The following is a 20,611-nucleotide window of genomic DNA, read 5'->3' on the forward strand; positions in this document are numbered from 1 at the left end:
GGGCGTAGTGTTCCTCACTGTATGGCTGTCTTCTTCACTGTATGGCGGTATTGTTCCTCACTGTATGGGGGTAGTGTCCCTCACTGTATGGCGGTATTGTTCCAAACTGTATGGCGGTAGTGTTCCTTACTGTATGGCAGAAGTGTACCCCACTGTATGGCGGTTGTATTACTCCCTGTATGGGGGTAGTGTTCCTCACTGTATGGGGGTAGTGTTCCTCACTGTATGGGGGTACTGTTCCTCACTGTATGGGGGTAGTGTTCCTCACTGTATGGGCGTAGTGTTCCTCACTGTATGGCTGTCTTCTTCACTGTATGGCGGTATTGTTCCTCACTGTATGGGGGTAGTGTCCCTCACTGTATGGCGGTATTGTTCCAAACTGTATGGCGGTAGTGTTCCTTACTGTATGGCAGAAGTGTACCCCACTGTATGGCGGTAGTGTTCCTCACTGTATGGCGGTAGTGTCCCTCACTGTATGGCTATATTCTTCACTGTATGGGGGTACTGTCCCTCACTTTAGGGCTGTAGTGTTCCTCACTGTATGGTGGTAATGTTCCTCACTGTATGGCGGTATTGTTCCTCACTGTATGATGGTAGTGTCCCTCACTGTATGGCGGCAGTGTTCCTCACTGTATGGCTATATTCTTCACTGTATGGGCGTACTGTTCCTCACTTTAGGACTGTAGTGTTCCTCACTGTATGGGGGTATTGTTCCTCACTGTATGGGGGTAGTGTTCCTCACTATATGGCGGTAGTGTTCTGCACTGTATGGCGATAGTGTCCCTCACTTTAGGGCTGTAGTGTTCCTCACTGTAAGGCTGTATGCCTCTCGGTATGGCTGTATTCTTCACTGTATGGAGGTAGTGTTCCTCACTGTATGCCGGTAGTGTCCCTCACTGTATGGGGGTATTGTTCCTCACTGTATGGGGGTAGTGTTCCTCACTATATGGCGGTAGTATTCTGCACTGCATGGCGATAGTGTCCCTCATTTAGGGCTGTAGTGTTCCTCACTGTAAGGCTGTATGCCTCTAGGTATGGCTGTATTCTTCACTGTATGGAGGTAGTGTTCCACACTGTATGGCGGTAGTGTCCCTCACTGTGTGGTGGTAGTGTTCCTCACTGTATGGGAGTAGTGTTCCTCACTGTATGGCGGTAGTGTCCTTCACTGTGTGGCGGGACTGTTCCTCACTGTATGGTGGTATTGTCCCTCACTGTTTGGGGTTAGTGTCCCTCATTGTGTGGCGGTAGTGTCTCTCACTGTATGGCTGTATTCTTCACTGTATGGAGGTATTGTTCCTCACTGTATGGCAGTTATGTTTCTCACTGTATGGCGGCAGTGTTCCTCACTGTATGGCTATATTCTTCACTGTATGGGCGTAGTGTCCCTCACTTTATTGCGGTAGTAACCCTCACTGTATGGTGGTAGTGTTCCACACTGTATGGTGGTAGTGTCCCTCACTATATGGCAGTAGTGTTCCTCACTGTATGGCTGTATTCTTCACTGTATGGAGGTAGTGTCCCTCACTGTATGACGGTAGTTTTCCTCACTGTATGGGGTTAGTATCCGTCACTGTATGTGGGTAGTATCCGTCACTGTATGGCAGTAGTGTTCCTCACTGTGTGGCGCTAGTGTCCCTCACTGTATAGCGGTAGTGTTCCTCACTATATGGCGGTAGAGTTCTCCAGTGTATGGCGGTAGTGTTCCTCGCTGTAAGGTGGTAGGGATACCAAATTTGGTTTTTATAATGTTTCAATATATTTACAAAAATGAAAACCTCCTGTATAAAAAAAAATTTTTTTGACATCTTCTGGCGCTAATAACTTTTTTAAACTTTGGTGTACGGAGCTGTAGGTGGTGGTGATCATTTTAAAGACTGTATGACCTTTTGATCACTTTTAGTGAATTTTTTATATTTTTCAAAATGGAGTTACGGAGTTAAACGCAGTGAAAAAAACGTTATTATATTTTGATAGTTTGGGCATTTTTGGACAAAGCGATAGGTAATGTGTTAATGAGTTTTACTGTTTATTTATATTTATATCAGTTCTAGGCAAAGGGGGATGATTTGAATTTTTAGGTTTTATTATTATATTTTTTTTTACTTTTTTAATTTAAATTTTTACTTTTTTTCAGAATCCCTAGGGTATTTTAACCCTAAGTTGTCTGATCCATCTTATATACTGCCATACTACAGTATGATCGCACATTGTAATGAAGGGGTTAAGCCGAGGCAGCCTTGGGTCTTCGGAAGACAGATCACCGCTCCCCGATGATGTCACGGGGAGCGATGATGCTCAGTAAGATGGAACCGCCCGTGCGCCACCAGCTGTCGGCAATCTACGGGTTAACACCAGCGATTGTTGCTAGCACTGACCGTGGGTGTTACCGGTAAGCCTTACCAGTAATGGAGAGGGCTCATCCCGTGACCCCTCTCCGTGCACTCGCACCCGGCATGTGACGTACCGTTGCGTCACATGCCGTGATTTGATACGGTTCAAATCAAATTTTCTCTGAAAATTCGGCAAACCGGGTTGAATCGAATTTACATAAATTCGCCCATCTCTAGGTGAGACCCTCACTATTCTTTGCAAGAGATTTCTTGCAAACAGAGGAGACGACAACTGTAGGGACAGGCTAAAGTGAGGAGAAAAGCAAAGAAACTGCTGGACATAGGTAATATGTAAGGTTGTCCTACATCACATGAGATATTGATTTGTTTATTTAAAAAATTTATTATCAGAGTTATGTTTTTTGTTTTTTCAAAAAATACTAATTCACCCCACCTCTACCTGATTACCCATTATCAGAGTTATGTTAAAAGATAAAAGGCTTTACTATATTGTGTTATTCAGTTTATGTGAAGTGATGGAGGAAGAAATACCATATATACTCGAGTATAAGCTTAGTTTTTTTGCACAAAATTTGTTCTAAAAAACCCTTACTCGGCTTATACTCGAGTCAAGAAAAAAGAAATAGTCAAAACTCACCTTTCCGATGTCACCCGTAGGTCCTATGCTTGATTCGATGCTCCGGTGCCGCCTCGGGTCCTTTGGATCCTCTTCAGGTTTTTCTGCTCCTCTTCGGGTCCCCTCGCGATGCCGGCGGCTCACAAACAATGATGTCGGCAAGCAGCTGATTCTGTAATTCTGTGTGCCAGCCTCAGCGCGAAGACCCGAAGAGGAGTGGAAGAATCCGAAGAGGACCGAAGAGGACCGAAGGACCCGAGGCAGCACCGGAGCATCAGAGACAGATTGGGCAGGCTACATACTACAGGGGCTGGGCAGGCTGTATACTACAGGGGGCTGGCTGGCTATATACTACAGGGTCTGGCAGGCTATACACTAAAGGGGTCTTCCTGACTATATACTGGGAGGCTGTGACCAATGCATTTCCCACCCTCAGCTTATACTCGAGTCAATAGGTTTTCCCAGTTTTTTGTGTTGAAATTAGGGGTCTCGGCTTATACTCGGGTCGGCTTGTACTCGAGTATATACGGTACTTCCATTTGATATCGTGGAGCTTCTTCATCTGTGCAATCACTGTTGAAAGGGAAGGAAACAGGGTAGGGGGTCATAATTAACAGTTGAAGCCATCTGTTGAAATTTAGAGGCTTTATTCACAATTGTGGTGCTCCTCCTCCTCCTCCTCATCTTCTCATAGTAAGGAGGAGAATGAGCACCACAATTATGAATAAATCTTCTAAATTCCAAAGGATGGCTTCATCTATTAACTCAGGAACAGCGCGCCAGTCTTGCATCCTTTTTCTCCTCCTTTCATGCCCAAGAATCATTATCCTCAAGCCTGAAGCTTCCTACTACCTATGCCCAATAAATAGTTGTGTCTTTAAAACAAATGAATAAGGTGAGAGTACATCTAATCTGCACACATTGGCCTATTCTACAACAAGATTTTCTTAATATTCCTGAATTTGCACATTTATTTCTTACCTGTTACAAACTACTGCCAAATCTTAACATTTCATCAAAAACAGAAGTTATCCCCAAAATAGTCAATTCTGAAAATATGTAAAAGTGATATTCGATTTGTAAGCCGCCTTACATCAAAATAAATTATCCAAATGTTTCAACAATTATGAAAATGGGAAATGTTATTCAGCAACTTATTTAGGCCCTAAAACTATCTGCCTGAAGCGCAATGATTTTGAATTTCGAAAATGGCAAATTTTTCTAAAAAAATCATAACTTTTCCTTTTTTTTGTAAATAAACTCAAAACTCATCAGCGCCCCTTTCATGCCTTTCCACGCCCACTTGTCATGGAGGTGGTGCAAGTAGAAAAACAATCACAATTCCTGGCAGGGACCCAGGAATTGCCTTTATATAAAGGCATGTATGTCAGAAAACTCAATACAAATCTTGATGAATCTCAACCACAGAGTCCTCCGAGCAAGGGACTTATGGCTGTTGAAAAAGAAAATGTGACCCTGTTTTAAAATGTTGACTACCATTTTAACCAATATGTGTTTTTCTCAGGTGCATAAGGAATGAATTCTATCAATAACTAATGAAGCTCAAGTCTGTTCATCATAACCCCTGTGCTTGGTTTGTAAAAGGTATGCTAGAATGTTTGTCTTCTCTAAGGGGTGGTCCCTGGAAAGAAAGTTATATTTTAGAGTTTAAAATTTATAAGCAAACTTGAGGCACAGAGATGGGGACGATATCCGCTTCAAGCTTTGCCAATATTTATATGGGTGAATTTGAGAGACAGTGCATCCAAACCAATCCTGAGTGGAGAAACAATATTTCGTATTCTACAAGAGGTATATTGATGACCTCCTGCTTATTTGGGATGGCCCCGAAAACCAAATCTCCATCTTTGTATCTTTCATCAACTCCAACGACTCGGGGCTTGCGTTTACCAGGAAAAGGAACCATCACCACAAAAACGTACTTCAAAGTCCATACAAACAGCTTTTTACATTTCAACAGTGACCACCTCAAAAAATGGAAAAAAACATACCATTTTGTCAATTCTGCCGAATCAGAAAAAACTGCTCCGAGACCACCCCCTTCATTGAACAAAGTCAAGTTCTAAAGAAGAGGTTCCTGGACAAAGGCTTTCCAAAATCATCGGTCAACTCAGCCCTCAAACGCACCATGGAACTGGAACAATCAGATCGTCTCAGACCCAATGCAAATAAATCAATGTCAGAAAACAAAAACATGAATGTCAACTTAATAACCACCTATAACAGCCAACACTGTCGGATCCAAGAAATCCTTGGCCAACACTGACAAACTCTACTCAATGATCCATTTCTTTCCAACAACCTTCCAAAGAAACCAGGCATCATCTACAGAAGAGCCTGAACTCTCAAAAATAGTTTAGCCCCCAGTAAACTACGGTGGAAAACTCCACAAAATACAAGGAATTCCATACTCCCTAACTTGACTGGCAGCTATAGATGTGGCCAAACCAGCTGCAAGTGCTGCCTAAATATTTCAAACAAGGTCAAAACCTTTAGGAGCAACACTATGAATGAATCATTTCACATTAAATCTTTTATGAATTTCTCTTCCGAATATGTGATCTACCCCATGAAGTGCACGTGTGTTCTTCAATACATTGGCCGGACATCGCAACATCTCAAAACTAGCATGAACAATCACCGTAGCAACACCATCAATGGTTATACCAAGCACAGCGCCTCAAGGCATACACTTACACATCACCAAAAAGACTTCATGGCATTCTCAATAACTCCGATAGAAGCAATTCCCGAGGGGAATGAACGTCTTAATAAACTACGCCAGAGAGAAATGTTCTGGATATTTAAAAAAAAAATTGTCTGGTCCCGAACGGCATTAATGAATCCCTAGAGAGCAATTTCTAAATAGACGTCTCTAGGTACATTAGGTCATTTCATCCCACTATTAATCCATCAATTTATAAATTCACCTATCCAACTCTCTCGGTACATAAGATACCAAATCCACTGTTCTTTATGTCACAACACCATCTCAAAGGCATCTCCTTCTACCTAAATCAAATATCTAGCCTTTCACATATATGTATAAGTGTATATATATATGGAAAAAACCCATAACTTACTTTCATTTTATTTCATTTACATAACATTAATTAATTATACTCATCTTCGCTCATGTATTTAAACAAACAACTCTCCTCATGTTTCCTCTTTTTCTCATATCCGATTGACTCATCATCCTCCATATCACCCTTGTACATTTTCCATGTGACCCATATCTACTCCATATACTCCATACATTTCATTTACTTATCCCCCTACTATATTTCAAATATTCCACATACTTTATTCCCTACTGTTATAGCTGGCCATAATCGCTCCTGCTCTAAATCGACATCGATACGTTTGTGTCTCCGCTCTCTGCGGTAGACATCCCTCTGAGTCACGATCTGCACTGACCTATTATACCAGAGCAATCCGCGCCGATACTTTTGTCGCTGAACGGGCGGCAAACATTTTTTTGGATGGAGCCACGCATTGTGCATGCGCGGACTCTTCACTGGAGCGAGCCACTCCTTCACTACCCCTCTTAAAGCTACCATGCTCCCAACACACTATGACAGCTCTGGTTAAACAAAGAACACCCGAGCCCATAGGTAAGGAACTGAGCCTCTTATGTATTCATTCATTTACTGTCATCTATTGATTTTAATTGGAGTTTTACTACTGACTGTTATTGTTAATATACCAGAGCCACTTGCATGGTCATATGTTTTTACTGTATGTATATGTACATTTATTTATTTTTATGAATTCTTTACATTATTATATCCATCCAATTGATAAAATTATTTATTTATTTATCGTACTATTGATTTATTGATCCTACCTCACAACCACCTGTTTTATGTGTATATAATCCTTTTTTTTTCCATTATACACATACACTCACCGGCCACTTTATTAGGTACACTATGCTAATAACGTGTTGGACCCCCTTTTGCCTTCAGAACTGCCTCAATTCTGGCATAGATTCAACAAGGTGCTGGAAGCATTCCTCAGAGATTTTGGTCCATATTGACATGATGGCATCACACAGTTGCCACAGATTTGTCGGCTGCACATCCATGATGCGAATCTCCCGTTCCACCACATCCCAAAGATGCTCTATTGGATTGAGATCTGGTGACTGTGGAGGCCATTTGAGTACAGTGAACTCATTGTCATGTTCAAGAAACCAGTCTGAGATGATTCCAGCTTTATGACATGGCACATTATCCTGCTGAAAGTAGCCATCAGATGTTGGGTACATTGTGGTCATAAAGGGATGGACATGGTCAGCAACAATACTCAGGTGGGCTGTGGCGTTGCAACGATGCTCAATTGGTACCAAGGGGCCCAAAGAGTGCCAAAAAAATATTCCCCACACCATGACACCACCACCACCAGCCTGAACCGATGATACAAGGCAGGATGGATCCATGCTTTCATGTTGTTGACGCCAAATTCTGACCCTACCATCCGAATGTCGCAGCAGAAATCGAGTCTCATCAGACCAGGCAACGTTTTTCCAATCTTCGACTGTCCAATTTCGATGAGCTTGTGCAAATTCTCCTCTGACCTCTGGCATCAACAAGGCATTTTCGCCCACAGAACTGCCGCTCACTGGATGTTTTTTTTTTTTTTTTTTTTCGGACAATTCTCTGTAAACCCTAGAGATGGTTGTGCCTGAAAATCCCAGTAGATCAGCAGTTTCTGAAATACTCAGACCAGCCCTTCTGGCACCAACAACCATACCACGATCAAAGGTACTCAAATAACCTTTCTTCCCCAGACCATGTCTACATGCCTAAATGCACTGAGTTGCCACCATGTGATTGGCTGATTAGAAATTAAGTGTTAACGAGCAGTTGGACAGGTATACCTAATAAAGTGGCCGGTGAGTGTATATATTTATAACTATGCCCTTCTGTGATGTATATTCATGTGTATATATTTACAACTATGTTACCTTTTATACTTAACTTTATACACACTTTTTATAAACACTTTTAACCGCCACTCATATTATATATGAGTCTTTTAGTCTCTTTCCACTTGAAAAAGGAATCCTTGGAGATTCCGAAACTTGTTGAGTAACCAAGACTCCAATAAACAGTTTTGTTGTGAAGACTTCTCTGAATTCCTTTGACTACCAGTGTGTGCCACAGTGACAACCACCCCATTACACTATGTTATATAATGGTATTTATACCCGTGTTACTATACCCGTATTTAGACCCCTTTACATTTTTCACTCTTTGTTTCATTGCAGTCATTTGGTAAAATCAATAAAGTTATTTATTTGCTCATTAATGTACACTCTTCACCCCATCTTGACAGAAAAAAACCTGAAATTGTTGATATTGTTGCTAATTTATTAAACAAGAAAACCTGAAATATCACATGGTCATAAGTATTCAGACCCTTTGTCCAGTATTGAGTAGAAACACCTTTTGAGGTAGTACGGCCATGAGTCTTGGGAATAATGCAGCAAGTTTTTCACAGCTGGATTATGGGATTCTCTGCCATTCCTCATTGCAGATCCTCTCCAGTTTACTCAGATTAGATGGTGAACGCTGGTGGACAGCCATTTTCAAGTCTCTCCATAGATGCTCAATTGGGTTTAGGTCAAGAGGTTTTCATCCAGGATACTTGGCACCATTCATCTTATGAGTAAATCTCATAAATGAACAAGTGGCATCAAGATTTTCTACTCGTATTGTCAACCTGCTCAATGTGACCATTTGTATTGAAGGAATATGGCTCACTATGTTGTTCTGGGATGGAGAACACAGAGAGATTGATACACATTCAGGGATTCTTGAAGAGGTGTCGAGTGGCAGTAGTCAATGCCACTTATGGTGGCTGCTGTCATTTTACATGTCTATTAGCTGATATACAGAAATAAACTTTCTCCTCCTTTATCTGTACTCTTCATGTCTGGACCGTCTATAATAATTGTATATAGGACACATTGCATCTTATAGCATGTTAAAGCATGATTAGTGGGCTTAGCAAAACTGTTCTCTAGATACAGGGGTAGAGAATTTTAAATTTTTTATAGAATAAGGTACAATGCCTGTTACAGATACAGCATGTGATATCCCACAGGGTTTGGAGTGGAAGAAGTTGTAAATATATGCTTTTAGTGATGAGTACTTATCGATTTTAGCTAAGTTTGTATCCTGTTTCACTGTATTTTCAGCCATGTTTTAGTAGAGATACGCTATATAAAGATGAACATTTGCTAAGCCTGAGCTGAAACCCGGGCGTAGCATACCACCTGCTGGAGAGGGGGAGGTGTGAGTGCAAGTACGGTGAAAAAACATGCTCTATCTTTTTTCCGTCGACGGCTGTTATCTAGCTGACATTCGTACGGTTACCATAAACGTTCATGTGCATAATCCAATGGAAGATGTAAAAGTTTACTATATCAATTGCTCAGTAGTTTTGTGCTATTTTGTTGTATTGGTAGCTTTTTCAATACTTTTAGTTTTTAAATTGCATCGCTAAATTTCAGTGTTTATTGGTTTGGTGGCAGACGGGTGCATTTTAGGTTCTAAATGGCCTCTTCTTTAGCAGTGGAGGAGTCAGGGGAAAGTTCCAGTTATTGGTGGACTAATTTACACTCACCGGCCACTTTATTAGGTACACCTGTCCAACTGCTCGTTAACACTTAATTTCTAATCAGCCAATATCATGGCGGCAACTCAGTGCATTTAGGCATGTAGACATGGTCAAGACAATCTCCTGCAGTTCAAACCGAGCATCAGTATGGGGAAGAAAGGTGATTTGAGTGCCTTTGAACGTGGCATGGTTGTTGGTGCCAGAAGGGCTGGTCTGAGTATTTCAGAAACTGCTGATCTACTGGGATTTTACAGAGTATGATCCGAAAAAGAAAAAACATCCAGTGAGCGGCAGTTCTGTGGGCGGAAATGCCTTGTTGATGCCAGAGGTCAGAGGAGAATGGGCAGACTGGTTCGAGCTGATAGAAAGGCAACAGAGACTCAAATCGCCACCCGTTACAACCAAGGTAGGCAGAAGAGCATCTCTGAATGCACAGTACGTCGAACTTTGAGGCAGATGGGCTACAGCAGCAGAAGACCACACCGGGTGCCACTCCTTTCAGCTAAGAACAGGAAACTGAGGCTACAATTTGCACAAGATCATCGAAATTGGACAGTAGAAGATTGGAAAAACGTTACCTGGTCTGATGAGTCTCGATTTCTGCTGCGACATTCGGATGGTAGGGTCAGAATTTGGCGTCAACAACATGAAAGCATGGATCCATCCTGCCTTGTATCAACGGTTCAGGCTGGTGGTGGTGGTGTCATGGTGTGGGGAATATTTTCTTGGCATTCTTTGGGCCCCTTGGTACCAATTGAGCATCGTTGCAACGCCACAGCCTACCTGAGTATTGTTGCTGACCATGTCCATCCCTTTATGACCACAATGTACCCAACATATGATGGCTACTTTCAGCAGGATAATGCACCATGTCATGAAGCTGGAATCATCTCAGACTGGTTTCTTGAACATGACAATGAGTTCACTGTACTCAAATGGCCTCCACAGTCACCAGATCTCAATCCAATAGATCATCTTTGGGATGTGGTGGAACGGGAGACTCGCATCATGGATGTGCAGCCGACAAATCTGCGGCAACTGTGTGATGCCATCATGTCAATATGGACCAAAATCTCTGAGGAATGCTTCCAGCACCTTGTTGAATCTATGCCACGAAGAATTGAGGCAGTTCTGAAGGCAAAAGGGGGTCCAACCCGTTACTAGCATGGTGTACCTAATAAAGTGGCCGGTGAGTGTATATAAGACCTCATGGTGGTGAACAGGCTGAAGTCTGCAAGAGGCCAGCCTCAAATATGTCTTAATGTCAAGAAGCCAGGGGCACGTACAGTGGTGAGGCAAACAAATGACAATCTTCAGTACGGTCATTGTTTTCCTTGAAGGGGTTGTCCAGGAATAAGTATTTTTAATGTATGGCTGGGGAGTTTTTCAAAATAAAAAAGTAGTTATACTTACCTATCTCCCCTGTTCCCGATGAGTGGTGATGCACATGTACAGCTACTGTTTGTGTACAGAAGCCGGCGGTGATGTTCTTCTACAGTTGCGCTCCTGGAGAGTAGCCAAACATGCACGTCACCGCTGGCATACCGCTTGCATACAAACAGAAGCTGGTAGTGATGGGTGGTGCTGCCACTTTATTGCTGTTTGTTTTGTAACTGAACTCGTCCAATAAATCATGCTTTAAACAACACTTTAAACCAGAACATTAAAGACTGTGGTCCATAAGCAGGGACGGATTAAGACTACATTCACACTACCGTAGAGGGATGTATGTACAGCTGCAGGCTTGCGGCTGAATATACGCCCCCCTATAGGCCGGCAATGGGCGCACGGGGAAAGTGCGCCGCTATGGAGAGGGGCAGGTTCACCAGTCCTCCTCTTCATGGCGCCGGATGTATGCCCACACGGCTTTGGTCCGGTGGACATACGTTTGTGTGAATCCAGCCTAAGATTGCAATGGGCCCTGGGCTGTATGAATATTAAAGCCCTGATAAGTCTAGAATTCACACATATATATGGTACTAGAATTAAACTTCTTGGGAAATGGAGGGTGCTCCCTTTCTGCCAACTTTCAATCAGGACTTTTGGAGGACCTTCAAAGGTCTTGAAATGGCTCTTATTTACATATCTATTTAGAGGAGGAACAGATGTGCTAAGATTTCATGGGTGAAAGCCATTCTCTGTATAAAATTTGGTGGGCAATTTTGGTAGCCATGGCTCCCCCAACTGCCGCCCAAACCTCCTATATTATATTTCATTACTGTACTTCAATAAAATATCCTTTTGTTGTGCACCCTTATGTGTGACCAAACAACATTTTATGTTCACATACGTCACAGAATTGTACACAGGATAATCTACAATACTGTATTCACATACAGTATGTGTGTTTACACTTCTCCTTTGGAAGGATTAGGATTGAAAGTTTTGACCAACACCATTAACAGTTTTGTCATTGCACCTAAAGAAATACCTTTCTTTGAAAATGATATACCCTTTTCTGTGCCTGTCTGCAATGCAGATATGTGTCTCCATGGAAGTAAATAGCAAAAAATTTCTGTATTGTCTATTTCAGAAGTCATGTTATCTATTATTTGACCCATTCTCCTTCATAACATACATGTAGTACATTTAGATGCACTGGAGACACAAAAATATGTGGTTGTTAAATTGTACAAAACATGTAAATAAATATTTCAATTTAAACATATATTCAATGTATTTGGGCTTACTAAGACCCTAACTTTTGTCTTACCTGGCATGAATCAATCTTGCCCTCCAGATATCCTGCACAAACCATCCTGTCTGTGACCACATTGCTGTACAAACTATTGCAGAGTGTTTGATCCATGAGGGCCACTGTAGCTTTTTGCAAAACTTCAGGTTTTATTACTGAAATTCAAAATTGAACCATATGGTCATTAAAGGGGTATTCCCACAAAGACAAGATTCTTAAACATACTCAGTATGACAAATTAACACATTTTGTAATTCACTGTTAACAGCATTTCATAGATATAATTCCAACCTGTTTTTATCAGCCCGGGCGTTTATAATTTTGGTTGTCTTCGGATCCAACCATAAATATTCTGACTATGGTCAGATTCTTCTCATAATTAGCTTCTCTTGTCTGCACCCTGAAGTGCTCTCTCCCTCCTTCCCCTCCCCCTACATTACAAGACTAGCTCAGACACAGGCACTTAGGCACTCAGTTAAAAAATATACTGGCCTAAATACATGAAAAGCATCACAGCAACAGTTTTTTTCTCATGACCTTTTTTCATTCTGCAGCTAAAGCATGAGAAGTCTTCACTGACAGGCAGAAGCTAATGCATTAGTGCAGGGTTGTACAACCTGCACTCGCAGTGCCTTCAGTTGTCCTCAACCGCTAAATATGTTAAATATGTTATATAATGGACATTAATCCTCTACAATTTTTTTAATTGTAGAACAAAGAATTGTTTAACAGTCAGTATAATACTAAGTATAACGGTAGCAAATAGTATATCTTACAGTTGTCCTCTTTTAGGTAGCCCCATCCAGTAATAATGCATTTCTTGCCCATGGGAAAGACATGGGTGGAAGCTGGAAGGCAGATGGGTTGAGTGTATTTGTTGAAGCGTAATTGAGATTCTAGTTCCAGTACAGCCACATCATAATCTGCAGTGTCCGGGTCATAAGAAGGATGCTTTACAATGTTTTTGATGGAGGCTTTCACTGTAGTGCTGTCTGAGCCACTTAGAGATGTAGATCCTATGTAAGCCACCCAAACAGCGGGATCCTGAAAACTGCAAAACACTTTTACATTTAGCATAGTCTGAACTGTAAGGAGAAAGAGACTGATTTCAGGGGTTAAACACAAAAGACACAACTACAAATTCAAAGGCCCATGGACTAGAAGACATTTTTTAAAATAAATTCAAGTAGATCCAACTTATTATGTCTGTGTATTTTGTCCATAATGTAACATGATGGTTGCTAAAGAGTAATTGAAATCATTTAACCCTTTCAGAACTGCCAAACAACTACATAGTGACTTCATGGCAGGAGGCACACTTCATATGGCAATATCTCCTCTGTGGCATCTAAAAACATGTGTCATTTTAAAGAGGAGAATCTCCACTTAAATATCCAGTTTTTATATACAGCTCCTACTTCTGACTGTAACTCTCCACCTATGTGGCACCTAGAAACTCTAGATCAGTGGTGGCGAACCTATGGCACGGGTGCCAGAGGTGGCACTCGGAGCCCTTTCTGTGGGCACCTAGGCGTTCACCCCACACAGAGTTTACCAGCAAGGACTCAAGGCTTTCTCCTGTGATACAATACCGCCCAGGATGTGCGAAGCTCAGTCCTATTTTAAGGTGACATCCTTGGCTGCCAAGACTACAATGGATTGTCATTGGAGCTCCTGCTCTGGATCTCCTGATTCTTCCTCTTCAGGGCACCCTGGACGGAAGCTACAATCCAAATTTCTCCATCTATTGTATTGGGGAACTCAGGATACCAATACGATTAAAACCTGTCATACAGCAGGGATCAATAAGTTACTGCTTAAATTGTCATGCTGGCACTTTGCAACATGTAAGTGGGTTTTGGTTGTAGCTTGGGCACTCTGTCTTCAAAAGGTTCGCCATCACTGCTCTAGATTCTCTTTAACACGAGAAAAGAACTGTGTTTCTAGGTACCTTGGTAAAGAAGATACTGTACAGCAGTTTTAACTTTGCAACCCAGGCCTGTTAGTTGAAGCTAGCATGGAGCAGGTGTTGCAGGCAGAGAGAGCTAACAGTTTGCAGAAGTACATGTACACTCTGTATCTGTAGCTGATTCCTTACACAAAAAACGTATAATTAATACAACTATCCAGTCAATTTAAAGTCTCACATGTCATGAAAAAAGGAAGAATTGTTGTGATATAGCTGTTATAACGATATAATTGTTTAAGGAGTATAAAATAACTGCAAAAATTGACCTGGACATTCAGCTATCATTGATTTTTGGTCATAAAAGGGTTAAGAAGAATCCAGTAAAGAGAACCTGGTTACTTATGCAACACCCTCGCCGATGCAATGGCGAGGGAGTGCTTGCGAATACGTCCCACCTGCATGTAACCACGTTACACAACATGGTCCTGATAGGACATAGGGATATTGCAGTGGTGAATCCTGCCTGGCAAGGCAGAGGTTAAGTATTTTGTATGATGCAAGATGCTATTGTCCAATGATCTGTGTTACATCCTGTCCTTTGTAGGCTGAGATGTGATTGGAGGAGCAGCCACCACCTGACCAAAGGGAGGTAATAAAACCCCCTGGCCAGGAATGTTCTAGAGGACTCTGAGAGAAGTCTCTCAGGAGATTCCAGTGTAGGAGAATCCTAGAGATCAGTGAGTGAGTGAGCAATCTCTGTCTAGCCCATACCAGAGCAGGAAGAGCCTAGCCCCTGCCTCTGAAGAGTGGAGTCTAAGACTAGAGTTAGTGTAGTGAGGAAAAGGGGTATCATCTTACCTTTAAAGGTGATACCTGAAGCCCTACAGGACAAGCTGAAGCTTCCTACCAGGACACAGCTGCCTTCCCAGCCTGCCCTCTACATCCAGGCTGGTGAACTATCTCCTGAGGCTCCCTCCAAAAACATCTCAGCACTCCATCTACCTGTTAAAGGCACGTTGCTGCGGTTCCTGCCGGTTCAAATAAAGAACTGTAAGTTGTTTTCTTCAACTTCTGTCTCCGTCCGGTCCCTGCTAATACGGCTGCCTTCATCACCGGCACCCTGTCCATCACACAGAGACTCACACTCGGGACATTAAGGGGTTGCCCCAGGGAGACCCGCTATAGCAGCCTCTCCCTCATCATTTCTTGCCAACACCACCCTGCTGGAGACCTGCCAGGCTGTAGGACAGCCCTCCGGTTCCCCCCGTACCAAACACCGTGACAATAGCGTGCTTAGGCCGCATCCGCCAGCCACTCCGGTACCGCGGGCCCCGGCTGTCTCCAGGCCTCACCTCAAGGGCTAGGCCCCGGTGGGGGATGTTGCAAGTGGCGTCACGAACAGGATTGATACTTCTGTGCCTTATTACGGCATTAAAGACTTTCCTTTATTAAAAAGACTGTGCTGCCTAACCCTGCTGCCATCCGGGTTTAGGCCCAAGTAATTGTGTGTTTCTGGACTGAACTGTGTTATACTGCTGCCACGTGCTGTCGAGCACCGCTCCAGCACTCAGGAGGTTGATCCCTGCAGGAACTGTGCCAGCTCTGCTACATCCGGCGCTGCCGCGCCTGAAGATTTTTACCTCAGAAACTGTGGCGCAGCAAATAATTCAAGCCCGCCAAAACCTTCACTGGCGGGAAGTCCAGATGACTCACCAAACTCCGCCCACGCGCGAATGGCGCGAACCCCGCCTCCTGTGGCGCAGGAAAAATTAGAGCCCGCCACAGCTCTTGGCGGGAAGGACTTGGACTCCTCCCACTGGCTCGAGGCGGACTTCCTGCCCCGCCTCAGAGAAGCGCAAGAACTCGTGCTGATCTTGGAGAGTGAGGTCAGCACCATGTGGGGTCCTCCGCCATTCCCCCCTGTGGAGCAGCCGGAGTTCTACGAAATACTGGAGACTATGGTCGTGGTCTCTGCCCAGCCGGTCCGGAGACCCTCCGCTGGACATCGGCTGCACCGAGGACTGACCCGGGCCTTCGTCACCAGGACGTGTTTCCAAACGGTGACGCAGCACCAGGTACCACCCGGGCGGTTCCTAGTGCCTCTCCTGGCTACCATGCTGGTACCACGGACCCACGTGGAGGCGCCACGTGGGGAGGCCCCGACTCCTGTGGAGCCAATGCCTGGGCCTATTGCTGCCGCTCCACCTGCTCCGAGGCCTACCATTCCCGCTGTGCGGCCTGCCAGCCCCGCTGTGATGGTTCCTGATCCTCCGGCAGTTCCTGATCCTCCGGCACCTACCTGTCGCCCAAGGAGATCCGAGCCTGCACCAGAGCCACGAGCCCCAGCACCGGCACTTCCGCAGCCTCAAGGCCGAGGTGAGACCGCCCGCCGGCGACTCCGAGACGCTGTCTCGGAACAGCGACGCCGAGAGAAGGAGGCCCAACGGTATATGGCCGGCCGGTCTACAGCTGGAGCTTGGGTGGAAAAGAACCGCACCACCGGCATGGTCCGGTTCTTCGATAAGCAGCGTGGCTATGGCTTCGCCACCCAGGACTACACCGGACGGGAGGTATTTATTCCCCGCCGGTCTGTCAAGAGGCCTGACTTGCCGGAGAGACTGCACAATCTGACGCCAGGAGAGTGCATCGAGTTCTCCATGCAGGAAGGACCTCGAGGACCATGGGCGGCTGGCGTAATCCGGATCCCCGACTCCGATGAGGACCGCTATCCATCGTATGACGAGCTGTATGAGGACGACGAGTGGCCGGAATCCCCGAACACTTCCTCCTCCTCGGCTGCAAGTCCCCGAGCGGTGACCCATGTGAATGCTCCATCCACGGTGATCGTGAGTACAGGTCCCATTGCCATCCATGGGCCGGGCATGATTCAGGGCGCCACCCCCACCGTCTCCCCTGCCGGGAGTATTGCCCGGTCCCGCGGCTCTTCTGTGGGAGAAGACATCCCGGCTAGTGAGCCTTGTCCGGAGGTTCCGTCTAGGCCCACATCTCCCCTTGCCGGTTACCAATGGGGTGATGACCCGGCCCCGGAAGAACCGGAGCTGGAAGGAGCCGCGGCGCTGCCGCAGGTTCCTATTTATGTCTTTCTGGACCCCTCCGTGGTCCCTGGCTCAGTTGAACAGCCGACACCCTGGGTGACAGCGCTCCTCCCCCTGAAGGTCCGGAGGATGTTGCTGCACCTGCAGTACCCACTACTGCCACCGGGTGTCCCCAGCCGGCACCTACTCCCGCTGAGGACGCACAGGATTCCTTGCTGGAGCTGGATCCTGTCTTTGCTGAACCCAGCGATACAGAGTAACCCCTGAAGGACTGTAGCCCACTTCAGGTACTGCACTATGTACATATTGTGTATTTATCTCCATTTTCCCTAAAGAGCCAGAAACTGTCCTGAGACTCTTACCCTTATTTATCTCAGTCAAGAGACATACCTTGAACTGATTATTGTCCTGTGCTATGATAGCACCCCTTCCTCTGCCACAGCAGAGAACTTCTTCAAAGGACTCTGTCCCTCTACACAAAGAGGAGACCCTTTGCTTGTCAGTGCACTTTTCCCCACATCAAGGGCTGTACCCAGAAGATGGACTTTGTCACTAGAGACCTTCTGTGAGACTTTTGCCAGATACTCCAAGGAAAATTTGCCACTTTATTTATTATCATTTTGCACTTAATGCCTTCCTTTTTAGGTATGGACATTCTGCTTGCACTCTTTATGCCTTTTCTTTGCAGGAAAAGAGACATTTACTATCTTGCTACCCTGAGTAGCCTATCTACCTCTGTAACGTTTGTAACGTTCAAGATGTGTACCCATTGGGCTCCTAAGCCAATGTGATCTTAACCTGTTTGCACACTGTCAAAATATATGCCAGTAGTCTGCATTAACCCTTTCATAAGCTTTTCAGGTTGTAGTGTGGCTGTGTCGGACCGTCTTTGTGTAAAACACTGACCGCTACCTGATCCCTCAAACTGAGGTTTGCACATGGGGGTAGTCCGTAAACTGCGGGTCCTTAGGGGACCGGGGGTGTTACACAGTTAGCACCTGGATGCCACCCATACATGGGTAAGGATGCCAGTCAGGAGGTACTCGTGTCGCATATGCTAACGCAATGCAGATATACACATTATATAATTGCCGCCAGGGAAGAAGCGTTGATACAACAAATATACAGGCCTTGGTGCAAGCAGTGGATTACAGGACATGACACCACACCTTTCCTACTGTACAGTTTGGTTTAATGGCGTCAGCGACCAACTGTCATACAGCTACATGTTTTGTCTTAGTCCGACACCAACCCAGGTGCCTGTCTCCAGGACCATGGGCGGTTTGTCCCTACACCTCACATAGCCTGCACTTCCCAGAAGTGCCCTTATCCACCTCTGCCCCCTCAAGACATCTGTAGTCGAGCCGAGGGCGTCTCTTTCAATTGCCCCCGGGCTATGCAACACCCTCGCCGATGCAATGGAGAGGGAGTGCTTGCGAATACGTCCCACCTGCATGTAACCACGTTACACAACATGGTCCTGATAGGACATAGGGATATTGCAGTGGTGAATCCTGCCTGGCAAGGCAGAGGTTAAGTATTTTGTATGATGCAAGATGCTATTGTCCAATGATCTGTGTTACATCCTGTCCTTTGTAAGCTGAGATGTGATTGGAGGAGCAGCCACCACCTGACCAAAGGGAGGTAATAAAACCCCCTGGCCAGGAATGTTCTAGAGGACTCTGAGAGAAGTCTCTCAGGAGATTCCAGTGTAGGAGAATCCTAGAGATCAGTGAGTGAGTGAGCAATCTCTGTCTAGCCCATACCAGAGCAGGAAGAGCCTAGCCCCTGCCTCTGAAGAGTGGAGTATAAGACTAGAGTTAGTATAGTGAGGAAAGGGGTATCATCTTACCTTTAAAGGTGATACCTGAAGCCCTACAGGACAAGCTGAAGCTTCCTACCAGGACACAGCTGCCTTCCCAGCCTGCCCTCTACATCCAGGCTGGTGAACTATCTCCTGAGGCTCCCTCCAAAAACATCTCAGCACTCCATCTACCTGTTAAAGGCACGTTGCTGCGGTTCCTGCCGGTTCAAATAAAGAACTGTAAGTTGTTTTCTTCAACTTCTGTCTCCGTCTGGTCCCTGCTAATACGGCTGCCTTCATCACCGGCATCCTGTCCATCACACAGAGACTCACACTCGGGACATTAAGGGGTTGCCCCAGGGAGACCCGCTATAGCAGCCTCTCCCTCATCATTTCTTGCCAACACCACCCTGCTGGAGACCTGCCAGGCTGTAGGACAGCCCTCCGGTTCCCCCCGTACCAAGCACCGTGACAATAGCGTGCTTAGGCCGCATCCGCCAGCCACTCCGGTACCGCGGGCCCCGGCTGTCTCCAGGCCTCACCTCAAGGGCTAGGCCCCGGTGGGGGATGTTGCACTTAGTTAAGGACAATTCAAGTCGGGATGTATTCAAGTTGGAATGATAGAAATTGATTTTGTCTGTGTTGTATTGCAGGTTATCCCACAAAAGTATATAATATCTCTATGAATTGGACGCGTATATTTTCAATGCCATACACGGACTTATCATTAAGTATGACTGTAACCCTGAACGATGTGAGAGATGAAGATTGTGATTTTTACTCAAAAGCATATGCTAAATGACCTATTAAAAGCAATAGGACATAACCTTTTTATCAAAATGAGGATACACTCACTATATAATTTTTTGTATAGTTCTAATGTATAACTTTGCATATTAAATGAACAGTGGCAGAGTGAACGAGATGTAAAATCCATACTTGATACTTACTCATTGAAGCAGTGAGCTGCTGACACCAGCCACTTAGCACTTATTATGGTGGCTCCACAGAAGTGTTCGTTGTTCTCTCTGAGGCTGACCTGCCATGGAAACTCTCCCTTTGTAGCATCTGATCCACCAACTATTCTGTTGGCTTTTTGTATTGCTGGTCGAGTACCACAATCTGATAGAGAAGCAATAAGTAAACAGTCACTATTAAATAACGAATAGTCAACTTCCCTACACTGTGCTAATGAGATGCAAAAACATTGAAATCCACAGTTTCGAGTGTGTTCCTTTTGGAAAAGACGTAACAGTTGGGCTATCATCCCACATCATGTCACTAAGCTTTTTGTAAGTCATGCTTAGTGGTCAGCCTCACAATGTATCACTGAGGCATAGATTTCCTTATTGAATCCTGGCAAATGTATTTTATTTTTAACTTGAAAATTTTTATACATACAATTAACCGTGCCATTTCAAAACAATTTGACTTTGCAGAGTCAGTATCACATATATCAATATTTATAGGTACATCTTTGAACATTTCCCCTGTGCCTGTGTGTTGTCTCCATACCACCCCTCCAGCAT

The 20,611-nt window shown here is 44.6% G+C and overlaps 2 protein-coding genes across 2 annotated transcripts in view; one reads left to right on the plus strand and one right to left on the minus strand.

Annotated features, from left to right (window-relative positions):
- LSM7 (LSM7 homolog, U6 small nuclear RNA and mRNA degradation associated) overlaps positions 1-20,611 on the plus strand; it is a 528,664-nt gene that overhangs the window by 408,060 nt on the left and 99,993 nt on the right. The gene's annotated exons all lie outside the window — the stretch shown is intronic.
- The window catches only part of TMPRSS9 (transmembrane serine protease 9), a 91,279-nt gene that overhangs the window by 19,824 nt on the left and 50,844 nt on the right, over positions 1-20,611 (minus strand). The window contains exons 8-10 of the mRNA XM_072113927.1: positions 20,033-20,204; positions 13,090-13,364; positions 12,332-12,468 (exon numbers count right to left, since the gene is read on the minus strand). Coding sequence (XP_071970028.1) covers positions 12,332-12,468; positions 13,090-13,364; positions 20,033-20,204 — 584 coding nt within the window. The remainder of the gene's footprint in view (positions 1-12,331; positions 12,469-13,089; positions 13,365-20,032; positions 20,205-20,611) is intronic.

The sequence above is a fragment of the Engystomops pustulosus genome, chromosome 1, assembly GCF_040894005.1.
Source record: "Engystomops pustulosus chromosome 1, aEngPut4.maternal, whole genome shotgun sequence".
In the NCBI taxonomy this organism is placed as follows: Eukaryota; Metazoa; Chordata; class Amphibia; order Anura; family Leptodactylidae; genus Engystomops; species Engystomops pustulosus.